Raw genomic sequence first — 23,562 nt, 5'->3', positions numbered from 1 at the left:
GAGATGAGTGTCACGCGGTGGGAATCAAATTGTTGGAGGAAACTAGCTGATTTCATTGGAAAACAATCATCCTATTCCTACACAGCATATTGCAAGACCCTTGTGCGCACGCACGTGCGCGTGCCCGCGTGCAGATGTGAAGTAGGGGTTGAGGTTCTTATCCGGTAGAGGGCGGAGTGAGAGTGTGAGAGAGAAAGTGAAGAGGGGAAGCTGGAGCTGCAGAGGGCTGGAGCTGCGGAAAGGAGCGGAGCGGACACAGGCTGCAGCGGATGCCGGGAACCTGCAGCCAGAGTGCGGGCGGGATGAGAGGCAGGAGTCGGGGGTCCTCCGGTTGACTGACCAGGGAGGTTTATATTTGCACGAGTCGTGGTTTGAGAGAATAGACTGGAGTCCGGTGCGCGCCCACACATACGCACACACACACACACACACACACACACACACACACACACACACACACATCCACTGACACGTCTTAAGAACAGCGGGAGATGCATTACGTCATAGCCTCCCGTCGCCCTAGATGACCGCGCGCGCAGGACGGGATGATGCAGGGCTGCTGGACTAGAACGGGAACGGATTCCGCTGCTGCTCGTGAGCGCCCGGTGGCGGTGTCTCGACCGGACGAGGAAGAAGGGGAGCCGCCGTCTCGCGGCCGCTGGCTCTGATGGCTCCTCGCGCCCCGGGCGGGAAAGAGACACAGCAGTCGCCGCGGCGCGAGAGGGAAGGGGACAGCAGGTATCTGGGAAGTGACGTGGTATCCGCGCCCCGCGAGAAAGCACAACGGTGCGGTTGTCGTGCATATCACAGGAGGGCAGGAGCGGGAAGGGGAACATGGCCGCGCAGTCGGACGGCGGCAAAGCCGGGGTCGGGTGCGGCGGCGGCGGTTTCGCCCAGCTGTACGATGTTGACGCTGAGGAGCCGCTGGACTCTGCCGCGATCCACATCTGTCAGTGCTGCCGCTCCTCCGCGTGCTACTGGGGCTGCCGCTCCGCCTGCCTCGGCTCTGTGCTTGGTGGGGGCCAGCCTGCCGGAGGGGTCGGCATCCGGGAGACTCACTGCCCGCCCCGGGAGCAGCTGTGGCTGGACTGCCTCTGGATCATCCTCGCCCTCCTCGTCTTCTTCTGGGACGTTGGCACGGACCTGTGCCTGGCGATGGACTACTACCAGAGGCAGGACTACCTCTGGTTCGGCCTCACTCTCTTCTTCGTGCTGGTGCCGTCCGTGCTGGTCCAGATTCTGAGTTTCCGCTGGTTCGTGCAGGACTACACCGGCGGGGGGCTCGGGGAGGTGGAGGGGCTGACCAAGCGGGGCGCGGTGGCTCTGGGGTGCCTGTACCCCGGCAGGGACCGCCTGCAGCTGGCCACCATCTGGCTGTGGCAGGCCACCATACACATCCTCCAGCTGGGACAAGTGTGGAGGTAGGGGCGGTGGGGCACAAACAACAACACACACCTGATCCCAACCTGTCACCACACTCCCCCCCTCCATCTCCCTCTCTCTCTCACATCATCTTCCTCTCTCTCACACACACAAACTTAATGTTGCTAATGGGTAGAGTGGTGTCTACTCCATGCAGCCAGGAGAAAGCAAAGCCTGCTTCACACTGACAGGCGGGAGAGGAAGAGCAAGAGCAGGACAGGGAAAGGCTCTCTCTGACCTCCCCAGCGTTTCAGTTACTATCTGGGACTGACAGATAGATATTAAGAGAGACAGTCAGAGAGGCAGTGAGGGGGACACAGAGAGACAGTCAGTGAGGCAGTGAGGGGGACACAGAGAGACACAGTGAGGGGGACACAGAGAGACAGTCAGTGAGGCAGTGAGGGGGACACAGAGAGACAGTCAGTGATCCAACTTTTACAGGCTAACTTCTTTGAGTTTCTTTCCTTTTATGGGTCATCTTGCAACTCATGCTGTCCAGTCTCCAGCTGTAAAGAGCAGCATCTATAGCTGAGAGGTGCAAAAGTCTCTGATACCTTCTTCTACATCTGTAGTAATTAAAGTTTTATATATTTTGGGATCAGATATTAGACACATCCACAGTGTGCTTTTAGATTTGAAACGCTGTCCATGGTGCTGATTTCCTCCAGCACCATGAGCGAGAGAACAGAGAAGTCAGGGCTGTGCATTTTTGCACATTTGTGTATGTGTGAAGGTGTATGTACATGTGTGTGTGCGTGCCTGTCAGCGTGTGTCTGTGTTAGTGTGTGTGTGTGTGTGTGAGACCGGTGGAAAAACGGTGTCACGGCCCTTCCCATGAGTGTCAGCATGCATGGAGAGTACAAAGAGGAGAAAGCATCTGCGCTTCTGGCAACACGTCCCCCTCTCTCTCTCTCTCTCTCTCTCTCTCTCTCTCTCCTTTTCTCTCTCTGTCACACACACACACACACACACATATACACACAGTTGGACAAGGGTAGGTGCTAATTGTGGTGCTAAAAGCACTGGCGGGAAAAAAACACACACACACGTCTTTCTATTGCAACTGCAGGTTTTTTGCTCTCTTTGAGACTTGTTTCACAGACTTATGTGTGTGTGTGTGTGTTTGCTTTGGTGTGTGTGACAGAAGAAGTAGTAGTAGTAGTAGTAGTAGTAGTAGTAGTAGTAGCAGCAGAAGTGTGCTATCTTCAGCCTCCTAGCCTTCTATACAAGGACAATGTTCACTCTCATTACCTCCCCACCCCTCTCTCCAAGAAGACTCCTTAATGGTGTCCACTTGCCTCTGGGTGGGCAGCAGAGAGTATAAAGTGTGTGTGTGTGTGTTTACATCCTGGTGTGTAACTTGGCTCCTCTGCTTCAGCCTCTCCGTGGTTGTAGGGTTAAATCGACCCCCACACACATGCACACATCCCTCCTCTACTTCCGTGCACCCCACCCAGTTGTCACCCCCTCATCCTGCAGAATGGACTCTCCCACCTGGAGGATGTGGAAGGGGCAGGGGGAAGGAGGGAAGGGAGTGGGGATGTTTGTAGCGGAGGAAATGGTATGGCCTGATTGAGACGGATCGCTTAGAGATGGAGAGGCTGTGGAGAGGAGGAGGGGTGGGGATGGAGAAGGAGGAGGAGGAGGGAGAAAAGGTTGCACATGCACAATGGGTAAATGGGGGGGATGGGAGCAGAAAAGAGAGCGAGAGGAGGAGTGGAAGTGAGAGTGGAGGGGTGGAAGATCTACTGTATTTGGTACATATGGTTTGAAAACACATCCCTCCATGTTAGGGCATTAAGTGGCTGTCAGGGTCGCCTGCTACGCTGCACAGCAAAGCCTCCTTAAACTGAACAAGGACTTCCTGTTTGTGGATTTCTAAAAAGCCAAACACTGCTGCTTATTTACCCTTCGCTGTTCTTGAGTCAAGGACAAATAGCATATTGGTGTTTGCATCTTATTTTAAAGCGACACAATCCATTCATTTGGCTTTAAAATGGTTTGTTTAGAGGCATTAACATACTGTACACTGGATAGAGAGTATGATGAGAAGGATGTCGGAATATATGGGATGGCTCTCTACCCGGTGTGTCGATTAAAACACAGGAAGTCAGGGTGGATAGCTTTCACGCTTTAGTGTAAATTCAATACGGTGCAGCAAAGCACGCTCAGAATACACATGTAAAAAAATGAGTGTCACATGTCATGTATGGGGCCAATAAAAAGGTCCACATCAGAGTTTTGAAGCAGCAGAAACTTTTCTCACTGTGCCAGTAGATTATGAATTAGCCTGTGATTGGTAGCCCACGTGCATTAAGCCAGACCTGATGTAAGCTTTTTAACAGCTGCCCCACATTTGAGTTGCAAATGGGCTCAATGGAAAGACCACGAGTGACAATCTAAGAGGGAGTGCTGTCATTTGGAAGTTCAGGAAGCACAACCAAGTTGGCTCATGGTCATGTAGACACTTCGGCTCAGACCACATGGACAAGGGTATTCTTGAAAACAAGTTTTTTTCTGCTTCGTTCTTCAAAATGTTATCGTCCACACAAGCAGTCCAAATGAAAAAGCAAAGACACAACTGAAACCAAAACCCTGAAGCCACACAAAGTCGAGGAAGAAGATGTTGGCCAATCAGAAGTGTGAAAAGAAGCTACAGAAGGCTACCTGGAGCAGTGAGCTGCTGGGAGAAGAGTTCGTAAAGGGCTTTCTCTCAGAACAGGATTTTTTGGTGAAGGTTAGGAAATGAATTAAAATCAATAGATTTCTGCCACAAAAGCACACAGTCTGACATCTCTGTTCTTTAATATAGTGGAACAGTAACTGTACATGTATGTGTAGACATGTAAAAAGTCCTGTTGGCAAAGTTAGAGCCAGCGTTACTTTGGCCACGTCTGCCATTGGATGAAATGTCACCTCATTTGTCACACCTCACGAACGAGGAACGGCACGCACTGATGTTACTTGCCAAAAACTCCCCCTCCTACACATCAACACTAAAAACAGACTTTCTGAAAATGTTCGTGGAGTTTTACAGAAGGTCTTATTTTGTGACCTAAAATGCAGTTTGCGTGGAGATGAATCTTATCTTCACCGTCCTGACATGATCGTCTGATGCAACCAGAGTTCTGGACTCTGACTTTTGCCAGGATATCCAGGTGCACTGCCATATCATGAGGCCCCATCTTCTCTCTGTATGCCCACCAGCCTTCACTTGAAAAGGACAAAAGCCGTCTATCCCAGCGGAAAGAAATAGAGGCTTAAAGAGGTGTAGGCGAGCAGGTGGTAAGTCAATGGATGGTTTAGTGCTTTACTTGTGGAACTCGAGGCAGGTGTGCTGGTGCTGGTGAATTGTTTCTTAACCCAGCAGAATCCAGACAATCCAGTGGATGAGTAAAGCAGCAGGAAGAGTGGACCATTGCTTCACCAGTTTAGAGTCTTTCCCTGGAGGTTTTTCCCAGCCAGTAAGCTTCTAGATCTCAGCAATCTGGGTTCAGACAAAGGCTTGAACCTGCAGGAGTCCAGTCTAAGCCAGCTTAGAACTATTCATGTGTCCATTGGGAAAGTGAGCCCATACCTGAGCCCAATTGAGTGCTTTTTTGTTGCCACCCTTGCAGTCAAGAAAGGAATGTGGATGTTGCCATTAGAGTCCTCTGTGTGCTTACAGGCAACTACACATGCTTGTTGGGGGGAGGTCTAAGAGATGGGAACCTCATTGGTGACATTAATGCTGTCTGTGGGAGGTTCACAAACTCCTCTGCCTTGGTGTTCCAAGTCCTAAGAATCGTCTTAATCTCTGGGTTTATCCCACAGACGATGGACAAGCACTTTGGCTTGTCTGGCGAGAACACACATTGTACATTGTAGGTTGTCCATGGTGAAGAAACTTGTACTAAGTATGATACTGCAGTGCTCATTGGAGTTCTCAGACAGCAGAAACCCTCCTCTCTCCTCACTGTGCCACTAGATTGTTAATTAGCCATGAATGCTCCCATGTTGGATAGCCCACGTGTCTGCGCATGCCCGGCATCTGCACGAAGCCAGACTGCTGTGAGCCAGTCTAACGTGAGTGGTGTGCATGCACATGGAGGCTATGGATGGTGCATTATTTATGTTTTTTGAATTAAGCTTGTATGTTTCAACCCAGATGGATGTAATAGCTGTACATACAGAGTCGTGCATAATGTAGGAGCGCATGCACACACGCAATGACACCCATGCACGTGAAGTAGTAATGCACTTGCAGGGAAGTGGGAGGCTATCATTAGAGGACATTTGCATACATGTGCACACACACACACACACACACACACACACACACATTCATTGTAAGTGCCCTCAGGCATTTTAATTGAAAGCACTGCCTACATCCCACCCACGTGTACATTAGTTTCTCTCTGTATGTATGGATCAGGATTTTGTCATGCTTGTCTGTTCTTAAACAGCTTCACACGATCAGACCATCACGAAACCTAGAAATATTTTTAGTGCGAGTTCAGCAGGGCGATAGGTCATAGCTATAAATTCTGTTAGCCAGAGGTGCACTCACATGATATTTCTGAAATGTTCAGTTTGTTAGTTATTGTGATATTTCCTGTACAATGTGAATTAGGGCAACAGCTATTGACTGTTTTCATCACTGATTATTCTGTTGATTGTTTTCCTGAAAACAGTGAAAATGGACACTATAATTTACTGCTTAAAATGTATGGCAGAGGGCCCCCAAATCCCCCTCAGTGTTTAAACAAACCTTCCCCCATGGCATTACTTTTCATCAGGTGGAGTTAACCAAGTCAGATGATCAGATTATTATCTTATCAAGCATTAATGATAATAGTAGTAGTGGTAAGTATTATTACTTAAAGCGTTGTTACCTCTGACCCCTGCAGGTACATCAGGACGCTGTACCTGGGCGTTATGTCGCGCCGACAGAAGGAACACCAACGGCGCTGGTACTGGGCCATGATGTTCGAGTACGCAGATGTCAACATGCTGCGGCTGCTGGAGACTTTCCTGGAGTCTGCGCCTCAGCTGGTCCTGCAGCTCTGCATCATGATCCAGGAGAACCGAGCCGAGACGCTGCAGTGTAGGTGGAGCACAGATAACACCGGACGGACTGACTTCACTTCATCCGAGGAGCCAGAGAAACCAGCTCCACTTGAACGCCACCAACTCTCTGCCACATTAACAAACATAACACCATGTTTTCATGTAGCCCACAAAGCACATACAAATCAGCAGCTGCACAAACAGTAATTAGCAATTTGCACACATCATGCTCAGTAATTTGTGGCTGCAGATGGTGCTGCTTTGGATTTTCACAGGGTTTTTTTGTTCAGGTAGAAAGAAAGCACAATCATAGGTGTCCGGGGGATGTGATAGCCAAACTCCATCAGCCTCCTCTGCCTTATTCATCCAAGATATGTATCATCTAGGCGGCCACCCACTGGTGTTATTCATCCCTATCACTCGAGAGTTTTGGGACACCTTCTACCTAAATGCAAATATGTGACTAGCACAGGGGGCGGATGCACACAGCAGCTGGGACATCAAAAATAACTTTTTATTTCGGACTCATACCATTAAGCGTCATGACCAAATGTTTCTGTCGTGTCACACACTATCTCTTATTTAAGAATGTGCTCAACACAAACACCCTCATTGACTCATGATCATTTTGTGCCGGTGTGCTTTTTTGTTTCACGAACCTTCAAACTACTTTGCTGTGATTGATTCACTCAGAAACAAAAGATCATCCTCCTCCTCTGAAACCCTCCTCTGTCTCTCTGTAGGCATCTCCTCCCTTGGCTCCCTCCTGTCTCTCGCCTGGGTTCTGGCCTCCTACCACAAACTCCTGCGAGATTCTCGTGACGACCAGCGCAGCATGAGCTACCGCGGGGCGCTTCTGCACCTCTTCTGGCGCCTCTTCACCATCTCGTCCCGTGTCCTCTCGCTCGCCCTCTTCGCCTCCCTCTTTCACATCTATTTTGGCATCTTTGTGGTGGTCCACTGGTGCGCCATGGCCTTCTGGGTGGTGCATGGAGGCACTGACTTCTGTATGTCCAAGTGGGAGGAGGTGCTCTTCAACATGGTGGTCGGCATCGTCTACATCTTCTGCTGGTTTAATGTGAAAGAGGGCCGGACGCGGCACAGAATGGTGGCGTACTACACCGTGGTGTTGGCCGAGAACAGCATCCTCACTGGGCTGTGGTGAGTTACACCAAGTAATTTGCATTTTCTTGCGTCCTGAACGTGGATGCGACGTATAGAGTATCATGTTTATTAAAATAAAAAAGTTACAACCCTCTGTCACCACCGTCCTGCAGGTACGCCTACAGAGACCCAGTGTTGACGGACGCCTACGCTATCCCAGCACTGTGCAGCGTCTACCTGACATTCGCTGGCGGCGTCCTGGTCATGCTGCTGTACTACGGCTTCCTGCACCCTGCCACCGCCCACCTCCAGCCAAGCCCCGCCTCGTCCTGCTGCGCCCAGCTGCTTTGGGGTCTGCCCCTCCCCCCGTCAGCCCCGCCCAGTGCCCCACCCACCCCGGCCCACATGGCCAAGTCACAGACGGAAGAGGATGTGGCTGAGTCGTGTCTTCCCGTCTTCCAGGTGAGGTCGGCGCCCATCACCACCAAGCCCGAGGGCCCGCTAATAAAGATCGACATGCCCAGGAAACGTTACCCAGCATGGGACGCCCACTACGTAGACAGGCGCCTGCGGAGGACTATAAACATCCTGCAGTACATAACGCCAGCTGCTGTGGGCATCCGCTACCGTGATGGACCCCTACTATATGAACTGTTGCAGTATGAGTCCTCACTCTGACACACAGACACACACGTCAACACACACACACATCGGTACACGTGAGCGCCAGAAAAAGACATGTATGTATACAAGGATGTTCAGAGTTAGAGAAGATTTAGAAACACATTCTCACATGCACAACATCGCACTTGATGATAGCACACAGACACAAAAGCATCTTGTCACACACACACACACACATACACTCACAAACACACACACGTTCCTTGCGGGAACCTTTGACCCGTAAGTCCCATGGCCATGACTCAACAAGCTGCTTCAGCGCGAGTCCATCTCTTTCTCTCTTTATCCTTCTGTCTCTCTATTTCCAACTCCTCTGTTCACTCTTCGTCTGTTCTCATGATTTAATATCACACGTTCGCTCTCCGCTGTGAAGAAAAAACAAACAAACAAAAATAATCTGAAAAATGAGCGCAGCTTCACACCGGAGTCTTTGACCACCGCATGCCGTTTCGTTGCGTCGCTCACACTTTCACGGGTTTCGGTAGAATAAGAAGACGTGACACAAAGAAAGAACAAACGTCACTTTAAATAAAAGGAGTTGTGAACATGTTGTCGTTAGTCTAGTCAAAAGGTAGTGTATATATTTTCTATGTACAGCAGGGATGTTTTTTTATATGCTGTCACATTGTTGTCGACTGGGGACAAAGCAGTTGGACACAGAGGATTTTGAGGGTTGGTTGATGGAGTAGAGTCGCAGAGCATGATGGGAAAGATGGAGACAGAGAGAGTATTGGCATCTAAGGCGCAAAATTTCACTCAAAGTCTGTGCTACAGGAATAGTTTAACATTTTGGGAAATACAACTATTGCCAGAGTTTGACAAGAAGATTTTTCTCTCTCATGTTTGTACACTAAAACAAGGAGTTGATTAGCTTAGCTTAGCTTAGCATGAAAACTGAAAGTTGTAGGAAACAGCTAGCTTAGCTCTGTTTAAAGTTAGAGAAAGGAGGGATGAAGGGCTTTTAATCACTCTAACGTATTTCCCAAAATGTCAAACCATTCCTTTAAGAATGCAAAGACTTAAGCATACATTAGCCTAGGCTACAGTTGCTAACATTAGCTTTAAAAATGAGACTATGACAAGTTGTAGTGGCTCAAATTAAGACCAAGTAACTCTAAAATATTTAGGGATGTCCTGATCAAGATTTTTTTAACCCTGATCCCGATCTGAGTCATTTAATATTGAAAATCTGCCGATACCATGTCCCGATCCGATACTTTTATTTTTCCAGATAATACAGCAGCACAGTGCGCACTTACGTGAAATAAAGGATCGGATCGGGCTTTATAAGCTCAATATAGCTGATCTCGATCAGTTAAAAAATGCCTTGATCGGCCCCGATACTGATCTTTGAGATCGGATCAGGACATCCCTAAAAATTATGCTTTGTTATTGCTCCTGAATGGATGCCACCTTCAAACTATGTGGAACTAAAAAATGACCGTCCCAAAATGACTGTTAATTGGAAGAATTAGAGTCTGAAAAATGTTTCAAAGCAAAACCAGCTACATCAGCTATACTGGCCTAGATAACAGAGATATTAGCTAAGATACAGTTCTACAGGCCATCTGCTAAAACAATAATCTTTTTAATTGCCAAGAAGCCTAACTCAACACCTTGTCTGCTAAGTATTAGCACGGAGACAACACATTACATACTAAGGTATTAGCACGGAGCCAACACCTTGTATGCTAAGGTTTTAGCACGGAGCTAACACACTGTATGCTGAGGACATTAGCATGAAGCTGACACCTTGAATGCTAAGGTGTTAGCACGGAGCTAACACCTTGTATGCTAAGGTGTCAGCATGGAGCTGACACCTTGTATGCTAAGGTGTTAGCATGGCGCTAAAGCTAAAGATCTACTAAGAACAGATGGCTGCTTTTAATGCTACAGTTGTTATTGCTAAACGTGTACACTAGTCAATGTGCCAATCTATTTCCATCGCCAATAAGGTCACATTTTAAAGTCAAACAGAGATGAATCAAAAACACAGTGGCACCATTATCTTCCAGATAAACAAATAAAGTTGCCAGTATTACTGATGTACGGTTATATCATAGAGTAAATATGATTAATACAGGAAGGCAGTACATGCTTATCACACTGTTTGGTATGTGTGTATGCCGTCTAGGGGTCAAACAGTTCATCTCCATCATTTCCTGTTATGCTTCGAGGGGTCATGGGAGGTTTCTTTCGGCCTAGTGATTCTGTCCACAGAAAATGCTCAGTCGTGTCTGTTTGCTAGACAATGACGAAATGAGAAATCGTCTCCAACAGGAAGAGCAAATGCAAGACTAATTATTTTTGAGCTATGTCTACTACATATTTCTGCGTGTGATGTCTTAATCATGTTGGTCCCACGCTAACAGGGTGCTGCCACTGAAACTGACATAAAACAGTTTTGGACTTTAATCGTCACAACCCCTCTCAGTGACTTGTCTCCTCCTGTAACGAGTCCAGCATCAACTCCTCCAAAGCCACCCACGGCTGAGCTGTGATGTATGGCTCATTATTTATTTTTTTGTTTGTTTATCCCTGTAATCCAAGCTGTTACATTGGCAGGCAACAACAAATGAGCCGAGATATCAGTCATCAGCCCGTCGACAGGAACGTTGCTCCTGAAATCACACGCCGTCAGGGGGGGCCGCCTTAACACCGCATGGCAGTGAGTGGAAACAAGTGTTTGGAATGGGGTGAAAGTGTTTTTGCCGGCCAACGCTCCACACTTTTTCTCCCGTCCCGCGTTATTGGTAGAGCAGGTGAAACCCAGCCATGAGCCATTTCAGATGGTGCGGTTAGAAACTATGAACACAAACACACACAAGCTTCTTATTATAGCTGCCATCCAAGAGGATTGCGCAGGTGAAAGGGAAAAACGTTGCATTTGAGAGTGTAAAGAGTGTTATAAAGGGGTACTTCAACATTTCTCTTGTCCAGGTGTGTCAAATTGTTGGAATTGAACCAATGTTAAAAGCAAGCTAGTTTTCAATCAGTAAAATTGACCACCAAATGTAATTAAATCTCAGTGATGAAGCAAAAACTTGAGTAGTTCATTGACAAGAATAATCTGACAACGATTCTATATGAGCTTCAAGGGCACTCAGAGAGGGCAAACCTCCACCAAGGCCAAATATTCTAAGTCGCAATGTTAACAAAAGTGATTTGTATCTGCTCCAATATGTACAATACACCCTTTGACCCTTCCTGAAAATCGGGCTAGTAGGTTTTCTGTAATCCTGCTGACAAACAAACAAACCAAACTGAAAACCTTCGGTCCTTGATGGAGGTGATGAATATTCTATTGGACCTAAACGAAGACAAAGCAGGCAGAAAGGATCAAGCCAGTATTCATTCATTCAGTATTCACTCCTATGACATTGTCTGACTCAAAGTGGACAGTTAAAAAATATTAAAACCTGGCACCTGCATTACCCACAATGCAACTCGACCACTGACAGTTCAGTTGGAGAATTGAGTGTGTTTTACTTGTACAGCTACTAAGAGCAGGGTACAAAGAGGGAATCCAGACCTGCAGATCTTTGTAGTATTCAAACTTGTAGTCTCAAGTCCCAACTGACGCTGACTCAAGTGACATCAATTTAGGTAATTAGTCATACTCCCCAAGAGCTGTTAACAAACTTTAATATATAAAATCTGTGGAGTTCCCATTTGAATCAAAGCAAAGTCCAGTGTCCTATTCTTTTGAAGGTCCAGTGTTTAGGATTTAAGGGCAATTATTGGCAGAAATTGTGTATAACTCTTAAACCAATGTTTTCATTAGTGTATAATTACCTGAAAACAAGAATCGTTGTGTTTTTGTAACCTTAGAAGTGGCGGAGTCCGCCATGTTGTTTTTAAAGTAACTCAAAACAGATAAATTAAACACTGGCTCTACATAGGGCCATTCGCATTTTCATGTCTGCCACCATAGTTTAGCTACACACTTGGCACATAGGAGAAGTTTCAGTTCTGCAACCTCACCACTAGATGTCACTAAATCCCTCACACTGGTCCTTTAATCGACCCCTGAGATTTATCTAGCAAAACTTACCAGGGTGAAGATGGGAATTGTAATTGGAAAATTTGTTGCTGCCAAGTGAAAAAAGAAGACAACACTAAAAATGTTGAAGTATCCCATTTAAGTTAGACTAACGTGAACAACGAGTGAGCTTACATTACTTTTCCGTGGTGCTAGCCGATTTAAAAAAAAAAAAAAAAGACAAATCAGTTAATTTGCTGCAAACTAGATTCAGTAGGTGCGAACTCGCAACAGAAGCAGCAGCATCGGTGTTCATATGGTGCAACACACTCAAGCTACAGAGTCAATTGGCTGCTAATCCCACTTCATATGGTGCAAATATGAAACACACATGTACTTAATGGTGCAATAAGGGCAGATTGTCTCTTTGAATTCTATGGTGCAACTTGAGTACTGCCTTCAGTTATCGGCCAAGGCTGTGCCAAAGGCTCCGTCCAAACGGACAACTGCTCTTCCTGTCCTGCAGAAGCTATGCAAGTCTCCGATGCGAGGAGATGTGCTTAGTGTACACGCTCACAACACATACACCACACAAACACACACACACACACACACACAGGGTTTTCCTCCACAGCAGGGAGATATGCTTAGTACACAAAAAATAGTGTAACAACATGGGCTGTGTCCCTACCTCACCGCACATACACAAACACACACTCTCACACTAATGTCCAATAATCCCTTACCCCTTTATAATTTGGGAACAATATTCATATGGTGCTATTGAGTAAAGCTGGATGGTTTTTGTATTGTTGTGGTTACAGTGGTTTGAAGAATTTAGCCAAATATGTTTAGAAAACCTGAGTGTTTCACTTTCAGATTGATTGAATTGTGTCATTCAATCAATCTAGGTTCCCTCATGTAGAGAGTGTACGTAAAAACAGCAACACCTTCTGTCTCCAAGTGACACATAAAAGCAACAATGCCTTATCTGCTCGACAGAAGTGGAGGTGGAACATTTTTTAAGGGTGGAGATTTGAGATGAACTTGAGGAAGGTGGTGCTAAGTTTTGGTACACTCTAACGTGGACATGCACTGTACATTAAGCATGGGTTCAGTGTGTCAGAGCACAGAAATCAAAGGGGAACGGCACACTGTTATAGCACATTGTCTGAAAAAAAAAATACCTAGAGAACACAGTCAGACATTTTCTGTTCAGATTGTGCTCGTGAATTTCTTGCATGAATGTTTTAGACTCGAGGGAAAATAAGCGGACGACGCAGAGGCTTAAAGGTTTGAAGAGTCACAGCTTCGTATGTGCTTCTGGGTTGTTAAAGGGAGATTTATGTTCCAGAACAGCTGTCCTGCTAGCTTCTCCCTAACACTGACCTCTGACCTTTTCACCCCAAACCATGGCCCCTTTGCACCCAGAGCTCCAGCCAATCAGAGTTCAGGTTAAACACAGATCAGGTCTGACACAACCAAAAAATACAGTTGATGCGGAAGTATTCATGTGTGGCGTTCAGACTCGACTGTAGCCTCATCATCAAACTGCAGGTATCATATCTTCTTCATTTTGTGTTTAATCCAGACTACCTGTCATATCTAGTCACAAAATCATAGATCCACATTCTACAGTTGAGTCTGCACGCTATTCATGAAACGTCCTTCACCCAAAAACCCAGAGCCTTAGCCAGGCCCGCTCTGTAGGAAAATCCAGTCAGTGTTATTGTATGGCTCCACATCCACAGCTATGCAAGGTCACAGACAGAAAGGTTCTGGGCTTGGATACCTTTACAAAAAATACCACATCACTGTTCTCGTGAATTCTTATTTGTTTGTTTCTTTTGCTGTTTTTCTTTGTTTGCAAATACGAGGAGAAGAAAGCATTAAGTGTTAACGTGCAACAATGCAAACTTCCCTTTTTGCATTTGTTTATGATCATTTGCTAATCTTGCATATCATTTCTATGGACTTAGATTACATTTTTCTCTTTCAAGTTCGTCTGTTGAGGGGTTCAAATTGGTCGGGAGGGATGTAACTTTAGGGGGTAACCAGGATGATGCAACCTCCCGACAGAGGAATGTGTATCTGATTGTGAAAAGTAAAAACAGAAAGTTATATTTTTGTTCTCTGGATAAAATGTTCCACTATCAGGGTCTGCAAAGCATATGAGGCCTGTGGTTAGGCTGTGTGAGTGCGAGTGTGTGCGCGTGTGTGTGAGAGAGTGCCGTATGCGTCAGTAATGCTTCATATGCTCTTTTTAGCCAAAGTTTTACTTGCTTGGTCCAGAGCTGTGAAATTATTATTACTCATCATGGTTTTGTAGAACTGGAGGCCAGATGCTAAGCTGTTTCTGATCTCAGACCAGTTTCTACCAGATCTGAGTCTGATGACGACTGAAATCCTTTCCTTTCAGAAGCGAAGTGGTTTGGCACAAATACTCAAATTCAATCATGGTGAAAGAGCGGGAGGGATTTCAGGGGTGTGACTCAGGTGTGGCTACTATAAGCACAGGGCAGGGTCAAACTAAACCTTAACGTGGATGTATCTATAAGATGTACCATGGGCTTTTATTTTGTCGGGTCATGCTTTTTCTACTGTGTTCTTCAGCTTGGGAAAAAAAAGTAGCTCTAGAGATTTTGATGTGCAAAAAGTACCTTTTATTTTCTCGTGGTTGGCATTTTGATTGTAAATACCTTTTTCTGGTAATCCTCAGTTGGATCTATGTTCGATGAGTTGGTTAGATGGCTCTTTCAAAATGTACTGATAGTAAATGTTCCTTATAAATATCCAGAATGTAAAATGAGAGAAGAAAAATATGGCTTGACTGGAAACTGTGTTTTCGTAGGAGTCTGTGCCATCGTGTCGTCTTGAGTATAAGCACACTGATATTAGATCTGTAGGCAGGATGAAGTTTGGGGAGGTGGTTTGCCAGACAGCCGAGCTCTGGTTCTGTAGGACGAATAGATGAATAATGATGGGCAATATTTGTCTCTGACATTCCTCATAAACACAAAAAAAATGTTTTGATTATTCTGCAAAATAAGACCATCACCATAAGCAATGATTAGTGAAGAAATCGTTGTGTTTATTTAAATGTCCATTTTAACCTTGCATATTGTTGTTAATGCTAACCGGAGCGAGCAGCTGGTTAGCTTAGCACAAAGAGTAGAAGCAGGGGGAACAGATAGCCTGGCAAAGTTTAAAAAGCTAGCTGTTTCCACCTACTTCCAGTCATTATGCTAAGCTAAGCTAAGCTAAGCTAAGCTAAACATCTCCAAGCTCTAGCTTCATATTTAGTGCATTCTTTTAAAGAGTAAATTCACCCCAAAATCAATTTCTACTCATGGATGAGAAGCTCGTATTTGTGACAGCAAGAAATGTAAACATTAATGGCATCCTCCTTAGCTGAGCTGTTACGTTAGCTAGCTCAGTCGTGCTAAGTGAGCTAGCAGTAGATGCACTCTTCCTTCTGCACAGTGATAGTTAGCGGGTGTAGCTCAGGAGAAAGAAACGAGTCCCTACAAGAAACTGCTCACAACGACATCTGCGGATTATCTTGAGTAGATTTGATTTTAGGGTGAACTGTCCCATTAATGCCACAAGCATCACAAACTGTAGTTTGGTGGACGCCAAAATCTTAGCAGCATATATATTCAAACCTGGACAAATAAAACCAAAGCTGTCTACTTGGCTTCACACCACTAAGCAAGTTGGAAAAAAGGATTTCTTGCCATTTGGGGGAACTAACCCTTTAAGCAAAAATAAGTTTAAAAAGCAATGTAGGAGCCTTTTTTGTTAAAATGGACATTTTTGATGAGATGGTCATATTTGCAGTGTGTAGCTACATGCTAAACAGTTCAATACATAAGCACATTTTTCAAACTTGAAGGAGGAAATGTTCAAAGAGAAGTACTAGTGAGAGCAGTGGCTGTCTGTCGTAACACCTCCCGTCTTCACTGTAGAAGTGATGGCTGCCGTCATCGACCGTGTTCAAACCGCTCCTGCGTCAGCTCATAAAAACACCATTCAGGAATCTTTTGGTCTTTGGGAGCCATTCCCGAATTCACACCGAATGTTTCTGACCAACCACAAAGAGACGGGAGAGAAACGAGGAGACACATTGTGTATCTCTTGTTTGTCTGTGTATTCTGTGTCTGCGATAGTGTTAAAGCATTCTGGGGGAAGAGTTGAATGATATTTTCAATGGCTCCATGTGGCCAGCATTAGGAAATGTGTTATTTTTGTTACAATACCTCCTGAAAATAAAGTCTATTTATCTGTGAAGAGACAAAGATTTACAATAATACAGATGACTACATAGAAATTATGACAGATTTTAAATGATGTAAAAACAGATATAAATGAAAACATGTACAGTTCATTTGGTTTTGAACACGATACAGAAATGTATATGCGTCAGTATTGAGTTTGATTTTATATATTTACCATTTTATTACATTGTAATGTTGTGACTGCGATGGAGAAAAAAAAATATAAAGGAATATAAATTAATTTTTCCAAATGTGTGTCGGTTTTTTTTCCTTTGAAACACAACACCAAAAGTCTGATTTTCAATCAACTTTATTCATTTTGAAAACATCATCAAACAACAGGAATCTCTCGACAGGCCAGGATTTGCATATTTTATAGTTTTTAAAACCATAAAACTAAAAACAGTAACTTTATGGGTCGACACACAGAGAGTGCAAAGATGCAGCTTACATAAAGCATTTAAAGATCACAGATGACATAAATATGATGATATGTTTTTATGTGGAATTGTTCTTCACTTGTTTCAGCAGCATAAGGCATACTTACACGCAGACACATGAATAGATGCATGAACACTATGTACATATCCCTTGATATGTGGTTGGAAGCATGGGAGCAGCACTGCATTAAAAGATGTGGCTGTCATGCTACAGTTTTGTTAATATGCAGGATTTTCCTCAAAAAAATGTAGACTTATACAAAAGCAATCCCTCTAAATCATCTTATGACCTACTAGAATGTGTGTTGGTGTATTTATCTGCAAACATTCTGCATGTAGCGACCAGGAAGTAGCAGCACACATCAGGGTTCCCACGCAAGGAAATACTCTACGTGATGCTGACAGCGACAGAAAGTTAATTTCCCGTTAATTTTACACTACATGGACGGTTTTCCATGGAAAAATATTGTCACACTTTCATTATACACGACAAAATTCCATGACTTTTCAAAACTTTGAATGATTTTAACTAATGACATGACTTTTCCAGGTGTGGAAAATGTGATTGTGGAATTCCATGAGTTTTCCAGGTTTGGGAACCTTGACACGTCCAAGAGTTCGCTTGATATCTTATCTCAAAACTGAATCTGGACTTGGCTTTCATTTGGGGATAAAGAGCAACACAGAGTTGGCCTGTTTCCTGTTGGACAGGTAGGTGCCGGCAGTTAGCTTCATGTGCTCTCTAAAGTATCAGCTTTTCCATAACCACAAATGTAGCGGCCCTACAATAATAGGCCTACAGTAGCTTGCAGTGTGCATAAAAAAGCAGCGTAGGGAGGACGGGTCACAGTCCAACAACTGTATAGTATACCTTGGTGGCACTCAGCACTCAGCCTTGAGACCACTGGTTCCCTCTCTGCATTTAAATCTCAAACACGGGCTGCTCTCATTTTTAAAAGACACTAAAAAAATTCCTGAAATACCTGGACACTATTTTAGCAAACTCTAAAAGTAGGAAATAGTGGACTTTCAGCGGTGGATGAAAACACATCTGGTGTTTGGTGAGTATTTATAGCAGCAGGACAGCGTATGGTGGATTGAGTCATAATATACTACAGTAATAACACAGTAAAATATCAACCAGTGCAACAGTGTTCCTCCCTGGTGTGTGTTTGGACTACAGACCTCTATAGCACAGAGAAAAGGATAGATAAGTCTTTGATACACACAACACTTTGTAGTAGTTTTGGCCTTTTGAATAGACTTCGGCATCAGTAAGCATCAGATAAATATGAACATGTACTTGAATGTAATTTTGTACTGTTTTTAAAATCTAGAGGACCCAGGACAATTCCCTTTCTCAAAAAATGTATCTGGAATATCTCATTGGAGCATCTGTTGTGCATCTTAAAACAGTCTTTGGTTTCATTTAGTGTGAGTAAAGAATGGATACCTGATACACCTACACTTACTGAATGACTTGCATAGAAATCTCCCTCTTCCAATTCACTTAACTCTATCATTTACAGTTGTTTTTTTAAATGGTAAAAATGCATCATTTCAGATGTCAGCATTACTCAGATGACTTCAGACTCAGGCATCAGTGTAACAAATAAACCAAATTGGTAACAGCACACACAGAAAGACAATCAAAAGAATTCAAACCAAAAAGCTTTTGTGCTTTCTCCTTCAAGACACCACAGGATCTCAGTGAGATACAAATCTTAAATGAGCTAAAGGCTCCCTCTGCTGACAAAATGTGACACTACACATAAATAAAAATAAAAAAAATCAAATGTACACTACAAAATTAAATTTTCTTTGAACCCTCTTCCTACAGAAAAATATAAAATAAATCAGTAGTCAGACAAAAGTCTATTTTTTTGTCCCAGAATAAAAATATTAATCTCAATGTTCATCCTTTCACCTAGTAAAGTCTTCAATATTTCCTAAAAACAACTTATATCCCACATGAAATCATCACTGGCTTTTCATCACATGTTCAAGTCAATGGTAACAGGATTTTTAAAAACAGCGACATCATGGAGAGTCGACAGTATTCACTATTCCCTATGGGTGTTTTTACACCAGTGTACAACCCTACAGAAGGTGTCAGTGGGACTGGAGGGTTTTTAAACAACTGCACACACATGCCAGAGTGAATGGTAAGGACGTGGCCTCAGTGAGTAAGGTGCAACATGTCAAGTACCTATTGGAGCACAAACAGGTGACACAGGAAAGTGTGGACTGACTGGTTTGGACTGGTTTACTCCAACAGGGGGTCGTCATCATCGTGGTCGTCAAGCTGCAGTCTCTGGAAGGGTCGGGGGCCAGACGGGCGGCGGCAGCCCAGAAACCTGAACAGAACTAAAGAGAAACAGGTCCTGTTAGTTTGCTGATTAATTGACATACAGTATATTCAACTGCCATGTTAGGGACTTACCAGTGATTGTAGTGAGCACCAGTAGGACGCCCACCACCAGGACGATCACCAGAGGGACATTCCAGCAGGTCGCACCAGTCAGCAGGCACCGAGCCTGGGCCAGGGTGCCATTGTTGGGCCGCGGGGGCACCGACAGCAGATGGCACATGAGCGGGTAAATGTCCACGCTCTGTAAGCTGCTGATTCGATAACCCTGACGGAAGCTGGGCCCCGACGCTGCCATGAAGGGGTGCATGCTGGGTAGGGAGTTGTCATAGCCATGATCGCCCACTGAGGGAGGGAAGAAAAGTGGTGAATGATATTACAGATGGCCTAGTAGTTGAGCAAACGTCTGGGTATCACTGTGTAACAAATAAGAGACGTACATCTTGGCAGCTTTTTTTCTCCCTGCACAATGGTCCAGCCCTCGTCAGCAATCAGTATAATTGGCTGGACGCGGTCATTGTTCCGGTAGTGCAGCCTATCAGGGATGTCCGATTTTAAATATGCTGTCAGATTGGGGTGGCATTTCTTGAGCAGGGTGAAGACGGCCTTTGGATCTGCAAAGCACATGCACACAAAAGGCATTTGTGTGAGAAACACCACGAGAGAAAGGGGAAGCCATTTTGGAGTTACTGTACCACCTTTATGTGGGATTAAGGCTGCGACAGGTGTGCGGTCCACCAGTGTGTAGTTGTCGGGGTGGAGGCAGTCGTCCAGCAGTATGAGGCGGTCGGCCGAGCACTGAGCCATGCCGTGGTCACTGGTTACCACGATGTTGATGTGACCCCAGAGGCCCGTCCGCTTCAGTTCCGAAATCAGCAGTCCAACGTTGTCATCGACCTGAGTGCATACAACATGGCCATCAGTGACTGTTTCTATCAAGGAAATATGGAGCCAGGGTGGATCAAGAGTGTTTCTCTGTGATTTAGGCAATAACCAAAGTACTGTACCTCCTTCAGCACTTTGCTCATGGCAGTGTCGTTGTCAGGTCCGAACATGTGACCTGAGTGGTCTGGCTCCTCCCAGTAGAGAGCTGCAAACTTCACGCCTTGCTCCTGGGGGAACGGGATGCACAGTACAGACTGTTAGACGATGGCTACCAACCCTTTCAGCCTTAAACTGCCATTAACAAGTAGTTAGTGTAGTGATAGAGCATCATGGGAGTGGAAACCTTAGAAAGAACACGCTAACTTTTCTACCTTTCCATCCCCCAAAATCCAGTTTGTCACATTTTCTAGTCGCTGCTGGAATGTCACATGAGGGTTGTAGTGAAGGAAATATGACGGCGTGCGGTTGCCGATGGGCACGTCAGAGCCAGGCCACATCATGGCCGCCGTCTTGTAGCCAGAGTCCAGTGCCGTAACCCAGAGGGGCTGCGCCTCACTCCACCATACAGGATCGCTGCTGTTCTTGCCAACTATGAATCTCTTGTTGGTGACCGGGTCATACATGCTATTGGCCAGGATGCCGTGAGACTCCGCGTACAGCCCCGTCACCTGGAGAGGAAAACCAGTGACAATTGCTGTGTTGTTGCGATTGCTATAATTCATTTTAAAACTACTATACTGTGCATTTCAGTTTATTCTACCATCTTCCATTATCTTCTATCTTTTTAGACATGATTGGTTCGTCTGCAAGTACATCAAGAACTGATTACATCATTAGATAAACTGGAAGGAAGTGTTTTCGGACAAACATCACATGCTGCTATCTGATAAGTCATCACACACAACACAGGCAGCAGGGTTACCAGGCTGTAGTGGTTGGGAAACGTCTTGGTGACGAAGACGTTGGTGAGCTGCTCCACCAGGACCCCTTCGCTGTACAGGAGCTTCAGGTTCGGCATGGGGAACCTCTGCAAGTAGTCTGCTCGGAAACCGTCGAATGACACTAGCAGCAGAGGTGGAGGACCCTCCACAGCCAAAGCTCTGACGCCACACAGGAAGCCCAGCAGTATTTTTAGTAACATGCTGAAAAGATGTGACAGAAAACTGTTATTTGCAGGAATGTGACAAGAGATGGTATATTTCAACAAGACAAGAGCCTACAGTCATGCTGATGTTTAACAGGTTTTATGTTTATCTTAGTTCAGTGAATTAGCATGTTAGCATTAACCTATTAGCACTAAAAACAAGTACAACTGGTATCGCCAAACTAATTCATCCTGTGGCAGAGTGACCAATCAAGCAGCAGACCAACACAGCCACCCCTAAAGCCACACTGCTAAATTCTGAAGAGACAAAACACAGTAAAGCTCTGTAAATGATTCAGCCCTTGCGAGAGAGATGGCTAACTCAAGCTGTGGTAAATGCTGTTTCAATTTCACATTGCTTAACTGTCTTCTCGAGACTTAAAAACCACTTGGCAAAATCAGTCAAGCTTTCAGTGTAAAGCTACAAAAAGGAAAAGGAACTGAGAATAATCATGACGCCAATTATCATTCTCGCATACAGAAGCACACAAGAGAGAATGTGATACTCTTTATGACAGAAATATACTTTGGCTTTTCGCTTTTATTTTGCAGGAAGTGAAACTTGCAGCGGTAACTTCATGCTCTACTACCAGGAAATATAAAAATGATACCTAACCTACTAGTCTAGATGTATGAGCTATAGGTTCATTTCCTGATTGTAAGCACGAGTCAAATCGACTTGCTTTAACGTCTGACATGGGAGAGGGTTTTTTGAGTTTGTATATAGTGGGGTACTTTAAGTTTCTGTTCGGACAAAGGCAAAAAGTTGGTCAACTGATAGCCAAGTAGTTCAGACACAGGTTATAACAGATGCTCATAGTGATTTCTGTCACAATCTCCAATGTGTGGAAAGGTATCTACTTTTACTTTTCAACAGTGTTTTATGTTTTGTGAGCTGTTGTGAGTTTCCGTTGCCTGCAACACTTGATCTTTCACTTAAAGGTCAGCTACAACGGGTAGCTTGAAGCTGGTGGAAATCTCAGGGAATTTCCACCGAGCAAGAACATCCATCACAATTAGAAATAACATAGATACCACTAAAACCTGTATTTTAATAACATGGAAAACAGTGAAAGTAATAGTGAAAATGAAACATGACTGCAGGACACACACCCACAGTTTGGCCTGTAATATAATTCTCTCATCACTGTCTTCCTTTTCCACATGCTCCTACTAATCTAATTTCTAATTCACTTTCTGAACTGAGGGAGTGAGGTAATCCCTGGAAGCTGTGATCTCAACGATGCATGAGACTGAAGCAAATGTAAAGAAATTAGATTGATTACAACGAACACATCTTGGATATAACTGGAGGACGTTGACATTGAATCTCTCTTCCTCCTTCTCTGTCTATTTCATTACATTCATAAGACTTTAAGAGCCTGAAATGAAATGGTGCAAATTGTCAGTCACTATATAACGTTAACATTTAACATATGCAAATGATGCAGTGACGTCGCTGACTTCCAGTTAAATATTTATATATCAAACATGCTTCTAACAGCCAGCTCAAATAAAAACCACAACCAGGAAGTCCCCGCTCTTGACGAAAAATGCATAAGAAATGTCACCAATAATTACATTAATAATTAATTACCACTATTCAGAAGTCAAACGAAGAATGGGTGATAGACAGCGCGCAATAAAAATGAATTTTATTTTCACATTCAGCAGAGGAGCTCGTTAGCCGTCTGCATAGCATGTTAGCTTGCTAATGTTACAGCGTTCACATGATGCTAGCAGTCTGTTTATTACAGTTACCTGTTACGGGGCTGACAGGCTGTTGTCCTCCAGGTACAGTGTCGTTAAATAACTTTTACCCCCGGTCTATTTTCGTATCAGCATCATCACCGGACTTCCTCAAAATACACAAACGGTTGAAGGTTGTCGAGCTAGCTAAGATTAGCTACATGAAACGCCGGCAACGCATTTCAAAATAAATCCCTATTTGAAATACCAGCCACCGTAAAATAAAAATAACGTTTTTGTTTCATTTTATATATAAATCACAATTCAGCTAGTAGTTTATGGTGAATACAAACCCAGTATCACACACAAAATATCTCATAGATAAGTTTCAGAAAAGTAATGCTCTTACTTTGACATTTAAACCGCTTACTTCCGCTTCAGTCATCGCCACTTTGACGTAACGGTCGACGAACGCTTTAACTAAATTGGCAGTGCAAGCAGCCAATCAGGAGTCGGTT

General features: G+C 44.5%; 2 protein-coding genes across 2 annotated transcripts; one reads left to right on the top strand and one right to left on the bottom strand.

Annotated features, from left to right (window-relative positions):
* The first annotated feature begins 233 nt into the window (after window positions 1–233).
* On the top strand, window positions 234–16,749 carry xkr6a (XK, Kell blood group complex subunit-related family, member 6a). The gene is made up of 4 exons (XM_050063164.1): window positions 234–1,421; window positions 6,312–6,508; window positions 7,215–7,632; window positions 7,749–16,749. Exons 1-4 carry the CDS (start codon window positions 835–837, stop codon window positions 8,251–8,253), a joined length of 1,707 nt encoding a protein of 568 aa, XP_049919121.1. The 5' UTR covers window positions 234–834; the 3' UTR covers window positions 8,254–16,749.
* A 61-nt stretch (window positions 16,750–16,810) lies between these two features.
* enpp4 (ectonucleotide pyrophosphatase/phosphodiesterase 4) lies at window positions 16,811–23,252 on the bottom strand. Its single transcript, XM_050063165.1, has 8 exons — window positions 23,117–23,252; window positions 21,134–21,353; window positions 20,583–20,879; window positions 20,334–20,438; window positions 20,025–20,223; window positions 19,767–19,940; window positions 19,402–19,671; window positions 16,811–19,325 (listed from the first exon to the last, which is right to left on the bottom strand). The coding sequence occupies exons 2-8, from the start codon at window positions 21,350–21,352 to the stop codon at window positions 19,225–19,227; spliced, it is 1,365 nt and encodes a 454-aa protein (XP_049919122.1). The 5' UTR covers window position 21,353; window positions 23,117–23,252; the 3' UTR covers window positions 16,811–19,224.
* Between the last annotated feature and the right edge of the window lie 310 nt (window positions 23,253–23,562).

This window comes from Epinephelus moara, chromosome 15 (genome assembly GCF_006386435.1).
Source record: "Epinephelus moara isolate mb chromosome 15, YSFRI_EMoa_1.0, whole genome shotgun sequence".
NCBI lineage: Eukaryota > Metazoa > Chordata > Actinopteri > Perciformes > Serranidae > Epinephelus > Epinephelus moara.
Note: the sequence above shows the minus strand (reverse complement) of the source record. Positions and strands in the feature narration are given on the sequence as shown.

Coding starts and splice junctions, on each gene's coding strand:
- xkr6a (XM_050063164.1), top strand. CDS start 835: ATGGCCGCGCAGTCGGACGGCGGCAAAGCCGGGGTCGGGTGCGGCGGC. Junction 1,422..6,311: donor CAGCTGGGACAAGTGTGGAG/GTAGGGGCGGTG, acceptor TGACCCCTGCAG/GTACATCAGGACGCTGTACC. Junction 7,633..7,748: donor AGCATCCTCACTGGGCTGTG/GTGAGTTACACC, acceptor ACCGTCCTGCAG/GTACGCCTACAGAGACCCAG.
- enpp4 (XM_050063165.1), bottom strand. CDS start 21,352: ATGTTACTAAAAATACTGCTGGGCTTCCTGTGTGGCGTCAGAGCTTTG. Junction 20,439..20,582: donor GGATTTTGGGGGATGGAAAG/GTAGAAAAGTTA, acceptor CCGTTCCCCCAG/GAGCAAGGCGTGAAGTTTGC. Junction 20,224..20,333: donor TGAGCAAAGTGCTGAAGGAG/GTACAGTACTTT, acceptor GTATGCACTCAG/GTCGATGACAACGTTGGACT.